This window comes from Cervus elaphus, chromosome 8 (assembly GCF_910594005.1).
Source record: "Cervus elaphus chromosome 8, mCerEla1.1, whole genome shotgun sequence".
Taxonomy (NCBI): Eukaryota; Metazoa; Chordata; class Mammalia; order Artiodactyla; family Cervidae; genus Cervus; species Cervus elaphus.
This window is the reverse complement of record NC_057822.1, coordinates 4,466,705-4,485,303: the sequence shown is the minus strand read 5'-3', so window position 1 is coordinate 4,485,303 and position 18,599 is coordinate 4,466,705. Positions and strand designations below refer to the sequence as shown.

Here is an 18,599-nt window from a genome sequence, read left to right as displayed (position 1 = left end):
ATGAGATTCAAATCACAACTATAAGAGTACACAGAGAAGTGAAGAGCATGACTTATTGCCAGGTTATGTATAAAGAAGACTAAAGAGTTTAAGATGATTTTAACTCAGTACTAATTGGTAGTAAAATGTTTTGACAAAGGAGCTGCTGTGATCCTTGTTCCTTAATGGAAGCATAATTGGCCAGAATAAAAGAGAGATATTGTTCCTTTATTCTGCAGCAGATATTTATTGAGTGAGGGCCTGGCACATTCTGGGCAGACCTGGATATTTATATTTGGCTCTCTACTTTGAGAACTTTGAGCAGTGGGAGAAAAAGTTTAGGGAATTTAAAAATCTTAGTTGGAAGGGCAAGGAGTGCAGAATGGTGATTGGCCTGGAACATAAAATAGTGATGTTGCCAGCGATGGCAGGTTGTCACTTACAGAGAGGAAGGATTTGACTTCAATGTGAGTTTTGGGAGGGTAGATGTCAGACCAGAGGATAGGTGTCACAGAAACTTTGGAGCCAGTAGAAGGAAGAACTTTTGTGGTGTCAGAACTCCCATTTAACAACACAGTGGAACTGTGTTGAGTTGCTAAAGTCTGATAACCCCAAAGGCATGTCATTTAAAGATCCAAACTTTAGGTATATGGTTAGATTAAATGGCCTGTACTGTGCTTCCAAAAACAGGACGTGTTGCTTCTTTTAATGATTCTTCAGCACTCAGTGGAGAAGAAAAAGTATTCAGAAGCATTGCAAGCAGTTTGGGAAAGCCTGTTCACATCCACACTTTTCAGTAACCTATGGTTTGCTGCCATGCCTGCCCACCATTAAATCTGATGCTGTATTTACAGTTCAATAGTTAGGAGGGAAGAGAATCCATGTCTTTTTATTTCTTTGCTTGTCCAGCCATTATACCTTTTCTAGTCCTGGAGATAACCACCTGTGTGTGTGTGTGTGTGTGTGTGTGTGTGAGAGAGAGAGAGAGACAGACAGACAGACAGACCGAGAGATGTCGTGTTTTTTTTTTTTAAAGGAAGAAACAAGTTCCAAATAGCCTGTCATAGTGAAAATCTTAGTGCAGTAAAGTTGAGTAAGTGTAGGCCTGTTAAATGTACCATGGATAAAAAAAAATGTATGAACAATTTTCAGTAACTCTGAAGGAAATAGAGAATTAAGAGTCTTGTAGGAAGAATAAATTTGTTTTCCTGAGTGATATACATGAGTTTTCATGAAGTGATTGATGGGGTGTTTTTCTTACCAGTAATCAATTATGATTGATGTGCTACCCATTAGTGTAGTTTGATACATGTCCTGGCACATGCCTTCAGCTTTTGAAAAGAATTCTTCTGACTGACATATCACATGTTTGAAATTACAAAGGATATTCTGTTTCATGAGAGGTAGAGTGTGTAACAGTTACAAGTACAGGCTCAGAATCTGAATATGTTTAAATTATACATGGGAGACCTTAATGATGTTACTAATCTCCCCATCCCCCTCAATTTCCTCATATATCTATCTAATACTGGTGTTAATAATAGTATCTGCCTTAGAGATTTGTAGTGAGGATTAACTTAATATATATGTAGTGTTGAGAGTGGTACCTGGTAACTGAAAGTGTTATATGAATCTTTATTGTTGTTATTTAGTGTGCACGTTTAATACATTTTTTAGTTTCAAAGCTGAAGTCTTAGTTTATTTTAAAAAAGTATATTGTATGTCCACGTAACCACAAATTTAGTGTTTTACTGGCTCCAGGTATATGTTATTAAGAGTATCATTAGAAACATTTGTTTGTTTCTTTTTCAAAACAGCTAAAGCAAACAGTCTTATCCTGTTCAGAAATCTGCTTGAGTAAAATGTAATCTCAATTATTCTAGACAGGATGGTTAAAAATTCCAGCAGAACAGTTAGAAGATAGTGTTGAGAAAAGTGGTTATGGGAAAACTGAACCCATATCTATTTTTCTTGTTCTGCATAAGTTAATGGAATAGTTTCCTTTTTCTCTCTAGCCCCCTCACCTCCCCTTAACACCATGTGTCTTCAAAGGCAATAAGTACTTTGACAAAATTAGTTGATAATAACCACCGTGGATCATCACGTGTGTCCGTTTAATCCTCTGCTTGTCTTGGCTGCCCTCTAGAGTTCATGAAAGGGAATCTTACAGAATTAATCGTATCCAGTGTGCCTGACATCTAGGAGTGCTCGATAAATTGAGCCAAATGAATGACCCTGCTCTCCTTGAGTCTTGTAAGAGCTTTGTGGCTCCTGATATGTATACTGCGTTCCAGGAAACACTCAAGTTCACATATGTTGATGAAAAATAGATTCTGTCTGCTGTGTAATTAAGAGAAGTGAAGTCTAGCATGGAAAGTTTACTAGTCCAGTGTTCCTGGTTGCAACTGACAGAAACTCTTGTGTCTGTCACCAAAACTGTGTCAGTAGAGATAATTTGAAGACTATTGTCTCTGTAACCCAGCCCAGGCTCCTCCTGTATTATCACCCTTGCCTCTCGGATTTCCTTCTCATCTTCACCAGCTGCCCTCTGGTTTTCCCCGTTCGCTTCACTCTCCTGCTCTGTGTCCCTGTCTGTTGCTTTTCTGTGCCTTGTTCTTTTTAGGGTTTTCTTTTCCCTGGGGTATGAGGGCTGAATGGGGTCGAGCCTTGGGCACTGGACCCCAGGTCTTCCAATTCAACACAAGATGAAAAGTCACTTCCTAACACCTGTGGGTAGCTTGGTACTCAAGAGTAGGACATGATAAAACCTGAGAGGGCCACAAGGTCCAACTTGCCTTTATTGGGACCAGTGGCAGCGCTCACACCTGGAATCCTAAGACAGCCGGGGAGGCTTTGGAGCTGGACAGCCTTTTTAGACTACTGCTGTATTTCCCCTTTTCAACCTGTAGGTGGCCTCTTACCTAGTTAATGGAAAAGAGCAAGTTTCTGTCATTGTTACTGGCAAGTCTGGTAAAAGTTGACAAGTTCAGGTGTTTCTTAGGACTTTCGAAAACTTGAAAGTAACCAAATGGCACTCCTACTGTTAATGCTTATCTCCACTCAAGATGAAAAGTAGGTCTTAGCTTAAATAACTAATGCTGAATCATATCGTGGGGGCCCATGAGAGCCAGGAATAAGCCTCAGTAGTTCAGCTGTGCTTGTCCACTGAGCAGACATTTCCTTCCAACCTATTAAGACTTGTGGCTATACTGTTAGAATATTTTTGCCTCCGGATTTATTTACTTTGATTAAATGTCATTCGATTCTTTAGTTCCATGTGCCCTTGAATTCTTAAGTGGAGAACTGTCATTCTGATTTTCTAATCTTCTTTCTTCTCCTGTTATTACTGAATAGAAAGGTATTTTTGTTGAGCTGCATGCTATGTCCTGCCCCTTCCTACTGATCTATAAGCTTTTCCATTGGCTTTCTTTCTGTTTCCTGCTGCTTTCTTGCTTCATAATTGAAGGGAGGATTCAGACCCATACAGGTAACAAACTACTGGTTCTGCATGGCCTCCTTATTTCTCTATTTCCTTATTGTTGTTATAAGAGTGAGATTGATTGTTTGCTGATGAATACGTGCGTTCACAGTGGGAATTTCCTATTGGTATATTGTTTCAAGGCTTTTAAGCCCGCAGTGAGAACCATAAATAACCACAAGTACTGATTGCCATTTGAAAGTTCCTTCCAGACCATTCTTAAGCCTGTCTAGATTTTCTACTTTTGTCGCAAGCTATTTGAGAAGCAAAACTGGGTTCATTTCCGTATGAGATTGCCACTGTTTTCGAAATGAAGGCTTTTCCTATTCTGTGTCAATTAGCATGTGACACCCTCACAGATAATGTTAATTTAATTTGACCTCAATAAACTGAGATGAAGATTTTAATGTCCAGACAGATTTGTGTTGTTGCTGTTATTCTAAATGCTTTATAAATGACTTGACTGGTATCTTTTTAGGGGACTACTTTAGCTTTTAGAAAGTTGATAATGAGCCATCAACTCTTCATGAAAGCAGGAATGCTTTTAAGTAATACAGCAGAACAACTTTTAGAGAGATACCAACTACCCCTTTTGTTATATTTTACCACATGTTTTAACATTAATCATTTATGGTATAGAACTTTTAAATTAGTTGAGACCTCATTTTAAAAGTGAAACTGCCCTGCTGTTTTTAAATGAGTGACAGCATTGATCAAAACTTGAATTAGTGTGGCTGGGCCTCATGTAGAATGTTTTTTATTGTGTGTGAAATGTTATATTGTATTTCTAATTCAAGTTATTAAGATTTTTGTTAGTGGAAAAAAAGGAGAAAGCTCACAATAGTAAAATTTATACACTGCCTTTTGTAAAAATAAATAAATGTTTTTTTCCTCCCCTCCTCAGTTTTTCCAGAGGCCTCAAATACAGCCTCCCAGAGCCACCATCCCGAACAGCAGTCCTTCCATCCGCCCTGGTGCACAGACGCCCACGGCAGTGTATCAGGCCAACCAGCACATCATGATGGTTAACCATCTGCCCATGCCCTACCCCGTGCCCCAGGGGCCACAGTACTGTATACCGCAGGTGAGCATCTCTCAGCCGGGGCCCAGCAGGGGCAGCGTGGGGATTAGCTCAGATTCTCCCCAAGGGCAGCAGGGAGGATGGCTGATGGCGTCGGCTTTTAGTGATGCGGGAACTTTTGTGTTGGATATAAGTCTAAGCCATTTGTCATTTTTCATACTATCATGAGGTATTTTTTTCATCTCTTGAAATTTTCTAAGATGATGGAGAAATTGTTTTATATCCTATCTTTCCCCTAGCCCCTTCCCCACAGTCAGTTGCTCTAAAGTAGACTCAGTAACTAGCTGTTCCAGAGATGTTGTTCAGTGTCATTGAAAGCTGTCAGCCTGAAATAATTTTTCAGTGAGCTGATATCTGCCTGTGCTCTCATTTGCTATGACTGTACCTGAGGCACACCTTTTTCTTCATCCTCATTGCATCTTTATTTAAATTGAAGTATAGTTGATTTACAGTACTGTGTTAGTTTCAGATGTATAGCAAGTGATTCAGTTATACCTATGTATATTCATTTTTTTAGTTCCTTTCCATTATAGGTTATTAGGTGCCGAATTTAGTTCCTTGTGCTATACAGTAAATCCTTCTTGTTTATCTACTCATTGCATCTTAATGGCCAGCAAGCATTTTGAGTGTGTTTAACAAAGGGACTTCACCTCCTTTAAATGATGCTCTCTCTCTCTCTCTCTCACACACACACACACACACCCCTTTATTTTCCATAGTAAAAGCTACTTTCATGTTACTTACTCGTGTCTGTAATTCCTCTCTTCTAGTACCGTCACAGCGGCCCTCCATATGTTGGGCCCCCACAGCAGTACCCGGTTCAGCCACCAGGACCAGGTCCTTTTTATCCTGGGCCAGGACCTGGGGACTTCCCCAGTGCTTATGGTAAGTGTGAAAATTTGAGCAATTTCTGCTAGTTTGTTGTGCTTATTCCATTTTGTTGTGTGGCAGGACAGTTTAGATAGTGAGATTTGATGGTGTGAAAGTGAAAAAGTGTTAGTGCACAATTGTGTCCAACTCTCTGCGACCCCATGGACTGTCTGCCGCCAGACTCCCTGTCCATGGGATTCTCCAGGCCAGGATACTGGAGTGGGTTGCCATTCCCTTCTCCAGGGGATCTTCCCCACCCAGGGATTGAACCCAGGTCTCCTGCATTGCAGACATTCTTTACCATCTATACCACAGGGAAGGATTTTTAAATAAAATGTTGCAAACAGTTCTGACCTGAAAGCTTTTTTTAAAGAGAGTGGCTTCTAAGGAAGGAGTATTAGAGAAATGTATTTAGTTAATGACACCTTCTGAAGGAGCTGCTGCTGCTGCTAAGTCACTTCAGTCGTGTCCGACTCTGTGCGACCCCATAGACGGCAGCCCACCAGGCTCCCCCGTCCCTGGGATTCTTCAGGCAAGAACACTGGAGTGGGTTGCCATTTCCTTCTCCATTGTGTGAAAGTGAAAAGTGAAAGTGAAGTCGCTCAGTCATGTCTGACTCTTAGCGACCCCCCATGGACTGCAGCCCACCAGGCTCCGCCATCCTTGGGATTTTCCAGGCAAGAGTACTGGAGTGGGGTGCCATTGCCTTCTCCGTCTGAAGGAGCTAGTAATCCTAAAAGAGCCCGTGTCTCAATCTGATGTCTCCTACCAGCTCATCATTACCTAGATTTTTACTGTCTTTTTGCTAAATGCATAAGTATACCTTATCTCCTTTTCATGATTACTTTTTTCCTAAGCATTTACCATTATTTACCAAAGCATTTGCTAATGTTTTCCCACTGGAATGTGATACTCATGAAGGCAGGGAATTTTATTTGTTTTGTTTACCGCTATATCCCTAGTACCTCAAGGACAGTGACTGGTAGGCATTTAGAGAATATACATGGGATGACTGAATTTAACTCAGAATACCTGTGATTCCTTTTCTGCAGAATTTTGGTAATATCTGTGTCATGGGGAGGTTTTGAGAATTAGTTAAATGAAAATGCCTTGAAAAACTACAAGTACTTTTAATGTATAGAAGCAAGCACCATGCTTATACTTGGTGTGTGAACCAATACTAAACCAAGGAGTAGTAAACATTACATATTTTATTTGGTAAGCATCTAAAATCAGTGACTACTAGAAAAATGAAACTTTAAGAATCAGTAAACATCAGTCTTCTCTGTTACAGTAAGGAAAGAAATATCAAAATTTTAACTTGTTCTTTTAAGATGGTTATCTACCATAGAAAAATATGTACCCACTAACTGGGATTAGTTCCTCAGTTAAAAAGTTTTATAGAATAATCTATGGGTATTAGAATAACCCAAGGAGATTTCCCCTAGGTTTTCAGGTGAAATAGGCAAAGCAACCAAGTGTTTACCTAGCTTTACTTCTTTTAGAAAAGGAGAACCTTCCTATTACTTTCAAACTGCTGTTTCAAAATGGTATACTTTATAACTTCATTATATGTCTCAGATATATGTGCTTATTTAACACGGCTTTATTAAGTGGTATTTTCACTAAGAAATACTTGATGTTTTCAGAATAATGAACATATTCACATATACATTTTAAAGGAAAATTATATGTGTACATTACTCAGCTTTGACATAGAATATTGCTAGCACTGTTGAGGTACTTGTGCACCCCTTGAACTTAAATTTTAAGACAGTTTCACACAAGTCTAGTGTCTTTGTAGTTGTACAGTTTGTACTTGCTCTGAAAATTATTTTGAAGTGTAAAATTGGCTGTTATCTTGAATTTATTGAAGAGAAAAACTTCAAGATGAGATTATCTCTCACAGTAGACATGCTAAAATTAATAGTATTTCTTAACTTCATGTTGCAAAAGTAATGCAGTTATATCTTTGAATTTATAGAATCATTTTGAAAAGTATCTCACTGAACTTTAGTCTGCTGTTTATTTACTGATCACATAAATGACTTTCTGATTCACCAAATATCATCATCATTATAAGTCTGTGCCAGGCCTCTTTCTTGCTCTTAATACTACTGCTGCAGTACGTATGGAAACAATACAGACGAGTTTAACAGTAGCGAACTATTTTGGTGATGTGCGTATACAGCATTAGAACATTTTGGTTTTATTTATTCCTATTATATATAAACCATATTTATTTTTTAAAAAATGCAATATATTGAGGTGTAATTATAGTTCAGATATTGTTAATGTCTGTTCCTTTCGATAGATAATCTCTTTTCCCAGGGAATTCTTACTTAGATCTAATAAGACATTGAGTAGGTAGTTTATCACCTAGATTAAAACACTGTTTCCCTAGTTTCCTTAAGATTAGAAAGATGATTTAAAAGTTTTTCATTATGAAAGTAACCAATGATGAAAAATACAAGTAATATCGGACATAAAAAGTTGAAGTAGTCAGTTTCTCTCCCTCCCTACTCCCTAAGGAAATAATGATTTAACAGACTGATATGTATTTTTTCATTTGTTTTAAATAATTTTAGTGCAAGTGGACATAGACTATTTTTAATGTTCTAAAACTTTCTGATTTTTCCCCGCATCTCACAGTGTATTCGTGGACATCTCTTCATTTCATCACCTTTAGAATTTCAAGCTACATTTATTCTGTTTTAAGAATAAATCATAATTAATCTTCTCTCCGATAGAACTTTAGGTTCTTTTTTTGTCACTTGGGCAGACGTTTTCATTTTAAAACCTGTCAGTAGTTAATATGCTTTTATCAGAACCAAAAGTTGTAATCTAATGGTTCCCATCAATTATTGGTCTTTCTGCTATACCGCTTTATGTCTGCTGTCATGGTCTTATGGTCTTGAAGCCATAAGCATTCCCTTCTATTTCCTCTTTTTAGAATCTCCCCTTTTCTCATCTTTCCACTCTTGTTTCTTAATTCGTCTCTGATTCTGGTGCCTCCCTTTTTCATTGGGTAAATGTGGGTGTAGGGACAGGATCCTAGTTCTGTGTTCCAAAGCCAAGCGTCCTCTCTTCTAGTGCAGAGGACCTTCTTTTATCTGAACTGGCTAGGAATGAATCTAAGACTTGTTCACTCTTGCCCTTCTGCTGGAGTTTGTGAGTTGAGTGGACCATGCCCACTCTGGGGTGGACGCACCCCAGAGTTCTTAGTTCTTCATCCATAACGTTGGGGTTCACTCCATCATACTAACAGTTTACCCCCTGTTTGGTTTAAACCTTGAATAGTGATTCTCAAAAATATTAGCTACATTGAATTTCAGTAACTAAGATCATAGAGTTTTGTATAATTTTTGCAGTGTTTCTACAGTGTTGAGGGAAAAGTAACTAATGAGTAGTATTTGCTCAGTGTCACTTTTCAATTTTTCTCTTGTCAGTGTTTTTTAAATACTCTGATAACTGTTATGTCAGAAAAATACCTCATGGAGACAAATTATTTCCAGGCCAACCCTAGCTGGTGATTGCCCAAAGTGAAAAATACACTTTCGGGAGCAAAAGGATGTGGTTAATGGTGGGAGTGATGTTGAGAAAGAAAAAAAGGGTTGAGAATTTGCAGTGGTAGATGGCCCCATTCTCTCTTTAAACTGATATGCTCTCCTTCCTTCTCACTCTGTCATGTTATTTCCTTTTCCTTCTGTCATCTTTCTACTCTTTTCCTGAGTCTCTGTGGGGTCATGGGCACCTGGTTCAGTTCTTAAGAGCTGAGGGAGTCATTGTTCCGCATGGTGTGTGTAGTTGGGTGACCTTTGGCATCAAATTCAGTTTGATTGTGCTTTTGCAAAGCAGCAATGCTGTGTTCAGTGATGCGGTTATATACCACATTATTATTATGATGGGTACAGTACGGGATACATTGATTTTATGTGCTAACCTGTGTATTTAACCACTATATTTTCTTTGTTTCTATGGACAATTGAAGATTTTTGAAAGGTTTTGGAAGACCTGCAATATGTAAGACATTTGGGCTAGGTATTTTCTGGAATGTAGATGTTGAGGTATTATTCCCCCTGCCTTTCAGAGTTTCTTTGTGTGGTGTTTACTTCCCTGGTGGCTCAGACGGTAAAGCGTCTGCCTACAATGCAGGAGACCTGGGTTCAATCCCTGGGTCAGGAAGATCTCCTGGAGAAGGAAATGGCAACCCACTCTAGTATTCTTGCCTGGAAAATCCCATAGACGGAGGAGCCTGGTGGGCTACAGTCCATGGGGTCGCAAAGAGTCGGATACGCCTGAGCGACTTCACTTTCACTTTATGCTTGGGGTTTTGCCAATGAGAACAAGTCTGATTTTTTTCCCCAGCCCTTTCAGTATCCTGGGCAAGTGAAATAAATAGAAAGTAAAATAAAGGAAGAAACATACATGACTATTACATTTAAAATTTTGCCAAAAAGCCTTTTAAATAAAAGTGCTGTTTATCGTATCATTTCATATAGGAAGCCTGCTTTAATAACAAAGGAATAGGACTGAAATAATTTTAAGACAGGAACAGTCCTTTCCAATTGTGTCCAGGTTGGCAAGCCTATAATTATATGTGTGTGTATTTTGTGGTTATTATTTTATAACTTTTGTATAGACCGGAGTTTGGAGAACCACTGATAGAATAAGAGTCAGCAAGCTTTTTCTCTAAAGGGCTGTCTATAGTAAATAGGTTAGGCTTTGCAGATCTGTTGCAACCGTTCAACTCTTCCAGAGTAGTGGGAAACCAGTCATAGAGAGTAAAGTGTTGTCTGTAATCTTTCCATAATACTCTATTTACAAAATAAATGGTATTAAGCTGGATTTGGGCCTGCTGATCCAGACAAATTATCTCCTTCCATGAATAAGAGGTCCAGAAACATTAAGTAATTTGCCTGATATGTGCGTGCAAAAGTGATTTACATTTTTAATGGAATAGATAAATGTTTTTTAAACGACTGTGTAAGAAGTTGGATTAGGTTATGACAGAAGACTGGCTCTGCTGGGGCCTACAGTTGACTGGCTGGTCACTAGCCCAGTGCTTAGCCGCCGCCGCATTGAGGCCGTCCTGCTCTCTCAGGTGTACTCAGCGGCTGTTCATTGTGCACATATTGTGCATCAGCCTCTGCCCAGTCGTGTTGACTCAAAAGCATTTCATTAGAAGAGTCTGATTTTTTTAAGGGCTGTTTCACCTTTTAGATCTTATTTCACTTAGATTAAAAAATATGGCAAGGTGAGCAAATTGTGTTGCTTGGGTAGCAGCATTTGACACCAATTTTAGGGTGGTGTTTTCTGAGTTTGGGAGCTAGTGACATAATGTGGTAGCGTAGAATCGCTTATTTGAGTTCTACTTTGATAGTTCTTTGCTCAGTACTAGAGGATGGCTAAAGTGTTTTTTGTCTTTTAACCTATTCAGAGGACTTCCCTGGTGGCTCAAGACTGTCAAGAATCTGCCTACAATACAGGAGACCCAGGTTCAGTCCCTGGGTTGGGAAGATCTCCTGGAGAAGGAAATGGCAATCCACTCTAGTCTTCTTGCCTTGAGAATTCCATGGACAGAGGAGCCTGATGGGTTGCAGTCCATGGGGTTGCAGAGTCGGGCATGACTGAGCAACTAACACATCCATACACACAACCTGTTCAAATCCTAGTCGTGCTATTTAGATCAGCCCTGTTTAGTTCTTTTCCAAATCTGATTCTCAAAACTGGATTGATACTTGCAGAATTCTGATACTGAAAATCATAGTGCCTCCAAGAATTTTCCACTTGAAGATTATTATGATAATGTTGGGACGGTGATGTCGTCGATAATGACAGTGATAATAGAGCTACATTATTTGACTTTTTACTAAAGTGCCAAGGATTTTTACAGTATTAACTACCTTAGTACACATTTGTCCTTCTTGTTACTTTGGCTGCTATCCGTCTCTCCCACTAAAGGCCAGCCGTCCCTTACACACCCGTCGTTCATGAATGTACTCACTTAAGGCTCTTTACTCTGCAGTTCTCCTCTGTCTTTCCTGTTAATAATGTCATTTTCTTCTCCCTCTGCTGGATTAGTTCCATCAGCATATAGGTATACTGTTTCACTCCCATCTTTTCTTAAAGATTAGTTTTACTTCATATTTTTGTCCACCCATAGCCCATTTTTCTACTTCCTTTTAAAGCTTTTAAGAAAAACAGCTGTCTATACTGTCTTCATTTTCTTTCATCTCATTCATTACCAAACCCACCCTAATGAGGATGCACACTTCACCCCAGTCTAAACAGCTTTTGTCAAGGTCACCAGTGAATTTCATTATGCTAAACCTTACCTGACATCCCAGTACCATTTGACATAGTTCAGCACTCTGCCCATTCTTAGACGGTTTTGTTCACTTCAGCCGCTGCCTTGGTTTTCTGTTTCATTTCCTTTGCTGGGTTTTCTTTATATCTTTGGCCTCTAATCAACATAAAGTGGTGGTTCAGTGGTGAGGACTCTGTCCTTTCACTGCCATGGGCCCAGGTTCAATCCCTGATCAGGGAACTAAGATCCCACAAGGCATGTAACACAGCCAAAAAAAGAAAAAGGCACTACTTTAAAAAATAAATAACATAGAGTGCTTCAAAGTTTAGTCCTTGGGCCTCTTTTCTGTTTGTACTCATTTCCTGGGTTACCCAGTGTCATGGTTTAAATATTGTCCATATAGTCTAGTTCCAAAATGGACACCTAAAGCAGGCGTTGGTGGTATAGTGGTGAGCATAGCTGTCTTCCAAAATGGATACCTATTCTCTGGCTCCATCCAGACTTGAGCCTCTTTTTGTATATTTGATATCTTGGTTTGAAAGTCTGATAAGAATCTAAAAACTTTTCATGTCCAGAATTGAACTCTTGGTTTTTCTGCCCTAAAGTCTTACTTTTCCTCATCCCAGTAAATAAATCACACAATAAATAGAACCTCATTCTTCCATTTGCTCAAACAAAAGACCTTGAGGATTTTCCTTGACAGTTCTTTCTCTCATACTCACATCCCATCCATTAGCAAGTCTGTAGGCTCTGTCTTCAAAAATATCCAGTATCTGACCCCTTCTTACCACCTCTACTATAAGTACGCTGGTTTAGTAGTAGTCAAAGTTTTGAAAGCTAAAAAGGATTCATTGAGGTGGGTGGTTGGAAGAAGTTAATTTCAGGCAGAAGGCCAGTGTACTCGTGAAAGTGAAGTCGCTCAGTTGTGTCCGACTCTTTGCGATCCCATAGACTATAGCCTACCAGACTTCTCCATCCACGGGATTTTCCAGGCAAGAATATTGGAGTGGGTTGCCATTTCCTTCTCCAGGGAATCTTCCCGACCTAGTGATCAAACCCAGGTCTCCTTCCTGCATTGCAGTCAGATGCTTTACCCGCTCTGAGCCACAATGTTGAGGAGATTGATGTACTCAAGGGATAGGAGTAGGTTGTCCCTGGAGCAAAGGTTGGAGTTTGAGAATGGTAGAAACTGTAGTTAGAAAGGTGGAACCTGGATGCTTAGTGAAAGTGAAAGTTGCTCAGTTGTGTCAGACTGTCTGTGACCCCGTGGACTGTAGAGTCCATGGAATTCTCCAGGCCAGAACACTGGCGTGGGTAGCCTTTCTCTTCTCCAGGGAATCTTCCCAGCCCAGGGATTGAACCCAGGTCTCCCGCATTGCAGGTGGATTCTTTACCAGCTGAGCTCTAAGGGAAGCCCTGGATACTGAAGTATCTGGACTTTGTCTTTAGGCTGCTTTTTATCTGCCTTCTATAGCCCCAACAGTAGGGCATTCTTCAAGCCTTTATGGTGGCTCCCTGTGGCAGTGGTTCTCCGCAAGTAGAGAGAAGAATTAGATCTCCCCAGCATACAAAATGGTGAGATGTATTATCCAGCCCCTGACAAAACCCACATGCAGAACATATTCACACAAACCTTTGTTTGAAAATCACATTTGGAGGCAGTGAGCTCCCAGAGTGGATTTTTTTTTTAAGCAGTAACTCTGGTGTCAGTTTGCAGGAGTTGGTTATTTAATTGCTTTTTTCTAGTGGATGCTGAAAAAAAGACATATGATTATGACTGTTGGGGAATCATTCTTTAACCACTTCAGTAGCTGGAAGGGGTGAGCTAGTGGAAAGAGATAAGTGAGAAGGTTGCTTGTTTTTTTTTACATTTTTAAAACTAATTGTCTAGATTCACAGTGTCATTACCAGTCTTATAGTGGTTGACAAAGTAACTGAATGCTTTCTTTCATTGTTTTCTAATTCTTTAGGAACGCCTTTTTACCCAAGTCAGCCAGTGTACCAGTCAGCACCTATCATAGTGCCTACGCAGCAGCAGCCCCCTCCAGCCAAGAGAGAGAAAAAAACAGTAAGAAATGTTTATTAGTTTTTCTCATTTTAAAATTGAATGTCCATTTTCTATCAAGTAAGTTTACCTACAGCTGTAATAATTACTCATCTCAGTTCACAAATGAGGGCTAAGTTTTGTTCCTCCCTTATATCCTCACCACTACACCTGGAGGATTTGTATGAGCCTGTAACGAGATGTTGCAGGTACCCTTTGCTTAATAGCAGTTTTCAACATGAGCTAAGCTAGCTATGCTAACTGCCATCCAGCTCTAGAACTGGGAAAGTTTAGCCTTCTAAGGTCTTACTAAGTGAGAGGAATTTGAGCTGAGTTTTCACATCCATGTTGTCTTTTAACCTTAGTCCTAATCAGCTATATATTCAAATATGAATCGACAGCGGAGAAATAGCACAAGAGAAAATAGAGTACTGAGGACAGTGAGGAGAATCTTTGTGATGGAGCGGATTCAAGAACCAGAAAGCAGAATTTAGAAAATGTGTTGTAATTGTTTTTAATAAGTTTAACAGAAGCTTTGCCTCTGTTCATTCAGTCAGGCCCAGGGGAATTAGGGTACAGTAATATGAACTATGCACTGCAGAATATTTTATAGAAAAGTGGCTTGCAATCTTTTAAAACATCAGAACACAAAAAAATGAGTGCTACTTATAAGAGTCTCATATTCACACAGATAAAATAGATGTGAGTGACATCTTAAAATTACTCATTTAATAAAAACTAATTAGCTTCAGAATTTTTTTTTAATCAGAGACAAATTGTTTGTGCACATGTCGTAATAAACGACATGCATCTTGACACTACAGGTGAAAAATTATGCTTTGGAAATGTTGAAACAGCATGGTAAATGTTGGACTTGAACATTCTTAGAACACAGAAGAGTTAATTTTAGAAAACAATGAAAACAGAAGACAGTGTTAATATATGTTACTGAAGAAGAAGGGAGAACAAATAGATTGAAAAATAATATGTAAAACTATAATAGAAACAAGATTCTATAACTGATAGTAGAAATCTTAAACTTCTTCCCCAGAAAGCTTCCAGGTTCAGGTGGTTTTTTTAGTGAGTTCTTTGAAATTTTGAAGAAGCCTTGGATAGCTTGCTAAGCTCTGGGTTTATTGACAAGCAGAGGAGGGTTTTATGTCTCAGCATTGTCCCAGAACAAAAGGCCTAGACCCAGGTCTTCTATCTTCATATAGTACCTTCTCCACTGTTGTCTATAAACATAGGCCCTCAAAAAATTACAGGAATACCATCCACATTGTTCTGTATCTTGTATCTTTTCATTTACCAATACATCTTGACAGTCACTTTATATTCGTATGTGTAGAGCAGTCTCATTTTTTTCTACTGCTGTTTGTTATTTAATTGTAAGGATGAAATATAAAGTTTTAACTACCATGTTTTTGATCAGCCTTTAAGATTTTTCTGTGTTTTTGCCGGAAAAAAAACAGCATTGCATTGAGCATCTTTACATACATATATAAGGTTATCTGCAACATAAACCTCTGTTTCTTTGCCCTAGGATATGAATATTTTTCACTTCGCTAGAGAACCATTTAGGCCTTTAAAACTTTAGAGAGTAACTTCCATATTTTACAACTATTTGTTGAACTTTGTCTTACGTTAAGCATTATAAATAAAATCAATTTGGCATTGCTTAAAAGATAAATGTTAATAGTTTGTCTTTTGACCTAGAAATTCATCCAACTAGGTTTCATGCTAGCTTGTTGTGCTACTTTAGTTCAAGTCACCGCGAATGGCCTAGATTCCTTTGAATGACACCCTGTGGTTCTGTGATTGAAATCAAGTCAGATGTGGTGATTATCAGCTTTGATGTTTGACAGGTTTCCCAGTTTGCAGCTTTATACATCATATTCCTATAAATCTACTGTGTAGACACCCATCTGTAAATATGCCATCTTAATTTATAACCCTATAGATAAGAATTCGGGATCCAAACCAGGGAGGTAAAGACATAACAGAGGAGATTATGTCTGGAGGTGGCAGCCGAAATCCTACTCCACCTATAGGGAGACCCACTTCCACACCCACACCTCCTCAGGTAAGACAGAGCATGCCGTGGTGGGTGATGGTGTGTATCTGTCACTAACCTCTACTGAACTCTTTCTTCTGTAGCCACTTGACTGTACTTTTTTCCTTTCCATCAGTTGTCTCATAGCCTCGAATATCTAACTGATTTTTAAACAGACATGTTTATTTTTCTTTGTAAACTGTTATAACTTCCAAATTTCCATTGGTAACATTTCTTTGCATTGTCTTCACACTCAGAGCATAGCTGTGGCCCCTCTTCCTAATTATTGCCTGGCACCAAAAGGAGCTGCGTTCCCATGGAAACCTCATCGCTAAATGAGCATTTTATATTTTCAATATGGAGTCTTAGGAATTAAATGCTACACACTATGATAATACAAGCATTAAATTAGAGAATTTAAACTTCTTCACTGAACAGTTTTGTTTGAGATGATTGCTTGTGTTTTTTCAGAGCATATTTAAATGTCTTACAGGTATACCTCTTACTTTTAAGTCCTACATAAATGAGCTTGAGTGGAGGGTGTCTTCTTTAATTATTTACAAAGGTTTTTAGTAAGTTCTGTCAAACACTTGTTTGTTCCTGTTGCAGAATGTGGTTATCAGTGATCTTCTAAGAGCTCACTTTCCTGCTTTTAGACATCAAGGCATTCCAGGAGGAGCTGGGTTTAGTAGACTATAATAGAGAATGAATCCCCCCTCCCCCAAGTTTGACAGAATTTTGATTTCATCATTAGGTTATCTTAAACTAGGCTAAACCATTCCGAGGAGAAGAGTGATTTCAAATTTTCACAATATCTAAAGTGCGAATACTCAGCATGTAGAACAGACATAACCAACGTTCTTAAGGTCTGGGGATCTGCTTGCTTCTCCCTCTTGTGGTCAGGCTGAATGGTGAGGTACTCCTGAGAGCCCAGTTTACAAACAAGTGATGTGGATGATCAAATATAAGGCACTTCACAGTGACAAGATTTTAGTAGTACTGCATAGGTTAGAAAAAGTTCTTTAAAAATTGAGCCCAGAGCCCCTTGAAAATATGTGACTTTTGAATAAGCCTCAAATGTGAGAATTTGTGTAACATGTTTTACTTGGAAACGATGATACTGTCTGGCTGACTTTTATCTTCCATCATCTAGCAAAGTAAAATGAGTAACCACCTAGGAATTGTGATGATTGTTAATAGAACCTTTTACCATACTCTGTTATTTCCCCAGGGATATTCCAAATCTGGAGTGACTGAACAGAGCTTATACTCAGTCTTGTCCCTGGATATGAATGTGAAACAAGCAACATTTGCACATTTAAATTAATCTACTTTATGTGCTCTGTTAGGTAGGAGCATCCTATCGCAAAAATTTAGGATTAATTCATAGGGGCAATTCAATTTTGGTATGTATTTTCCAACTTTAATTAAAATATTGTTGTCAAACTATTTAGTTTAAATTCTCAACTAGAGCATGTATTTCTACATTTTAATTCCCTGTGAGGTTGGTTTGTTTTTCTTTAGTTTCATGGAGCTTGATCCTACCCTCTGCTGGTTATCTCTCTGTCCTTAGTCATGGGCATCCTTTTGCTCTTTATCATTCTCCAGGGATTCCAGGCCTGAATATAAATGTATGTGTTTGGATAATCATAAAGCCCACTGAATGTACACTTCTAGTTGGTAAAGATCATCAGTCAATTATTCTAATGTTGGTAGTTCTTTCTGAGGTGTAATATCATCATGAAGAATTACTTTATTTTTATTTATTTATTTATTTGAAGCATTACTTTATTAGTTTGCATTTAAATACACACTTACCAATCTGCTGCCTTTCCAAATGCATGAAACTCATGGAATGGGTAAAGAACCTGTTAAGAGACACATGCACTAGAAATGTCTCATTTTCCTCCTGAGAGCAGCAAGAGCAGAAGCGTGATGACGGCAGCTGACGCTCGCCTTCGTTTTTAGGGATTCACAGAGCAACACCCGGAGAGCGAGGGGGGCAACCCCAGTTACGGGGGGCAACCACTAATGTCTCCTTGTTACCGCATGTAAGAATGCTGACCTACAGTTTCAGAAGAAGCCAGAAATCTCTGTAAATGATCTGCACGTTTTAAATGATAATCCAGTTCTACTAATAAGTAGCACTATGCCACTCAAATAAACCCTTTAGATTTTGCCTAAAACTGCTTGTTTGTGGCCATGGCCTAATTCTAAATAGATCCTGAATCACTTTCTAGTTAGTTAGATTGCAGATGAGACAGCCTGTTTCAGACTTTATGACTGAATAGCAAACACCATATTGCCTTACGGAGTACCTGCTTTGAGTCACAATTGCGTGTGTTGTGAATAGCAAAGCCCTTTTGCTGTGATTGAGGCCACCCCAGTCTCTTTAAGGTAAATAGAGGATACTGCTGATACTTGATCGATCCTCCTATGAAGGATATACTGAGAAGCATTAAAGCACAAAGGTGACAAGTGGGTCATAGTTACAGCACAAACTCAAATGTGTTGGGTCAGAGAAATCCATTGATGCTGGTTGGTACAGGTGAAATAGCACAGGGCAGGGGCTTTGGGTTAGAATCAGATATACATGGTTTCAAGTCCTGGTTCCATAGCTTGATTTTGTAACTTTAGCCAAATTACTTAATCTTCTAAAACTTTAGCTCCACATTTTCAAAAATGAGGGAAATAAAGCCTCATAGAGTTATTATAAGTATTAAGTAAATACTTAAAATTGCTTAAGCTCGGAACATAATGAGCATTCAACAAATTTTATGTTAC

At 38.8% G+C, this 18,599-nt stretch overlaps 1 protein-coding gene across 32 annotated transcripts in view; it reads left to right on the top strand.

The window, feature by feature from the left end:
- EIF4G3 (eukaryotic translation initiation factor 4 gamma 3) overlaps positions 1-18,599 on the top strand; it is a 342,348-nt gene that overhangs the window by 188,587 nt on the left and 135,162 nt on the right. For 24 of the 32 annotated variants that reach the window (XM_043909093.1, XM_043909092.1, XM_043909090.1 and 21 more), the window contains 4 exons: positions 4,362-4,541; positions 5,309-5,423; positions 13,689-13,786; positions 15,723-15,845. In XM_043909093.1, the coding sequence (XP_043765028.1) occupies positions 4,362-4,541; positions 5,309-5,423; positions 13,689-13,786; positions 15,723-15,845 (516 nt within the window). Of the gene's footprint in view, positions 1-3,445; positions 3,467-4,361; positions 4,542-5,308; positions 5,424-13,688; positions 13,787-15,722; positions 15,846-18,599 lie in introns of all 32 variants that reach the window. The other 8 variants (XM_043909094.1, XM_043909081.1, XM_043909088.1 and 5 more) reach the window with 1 other exon arrangement.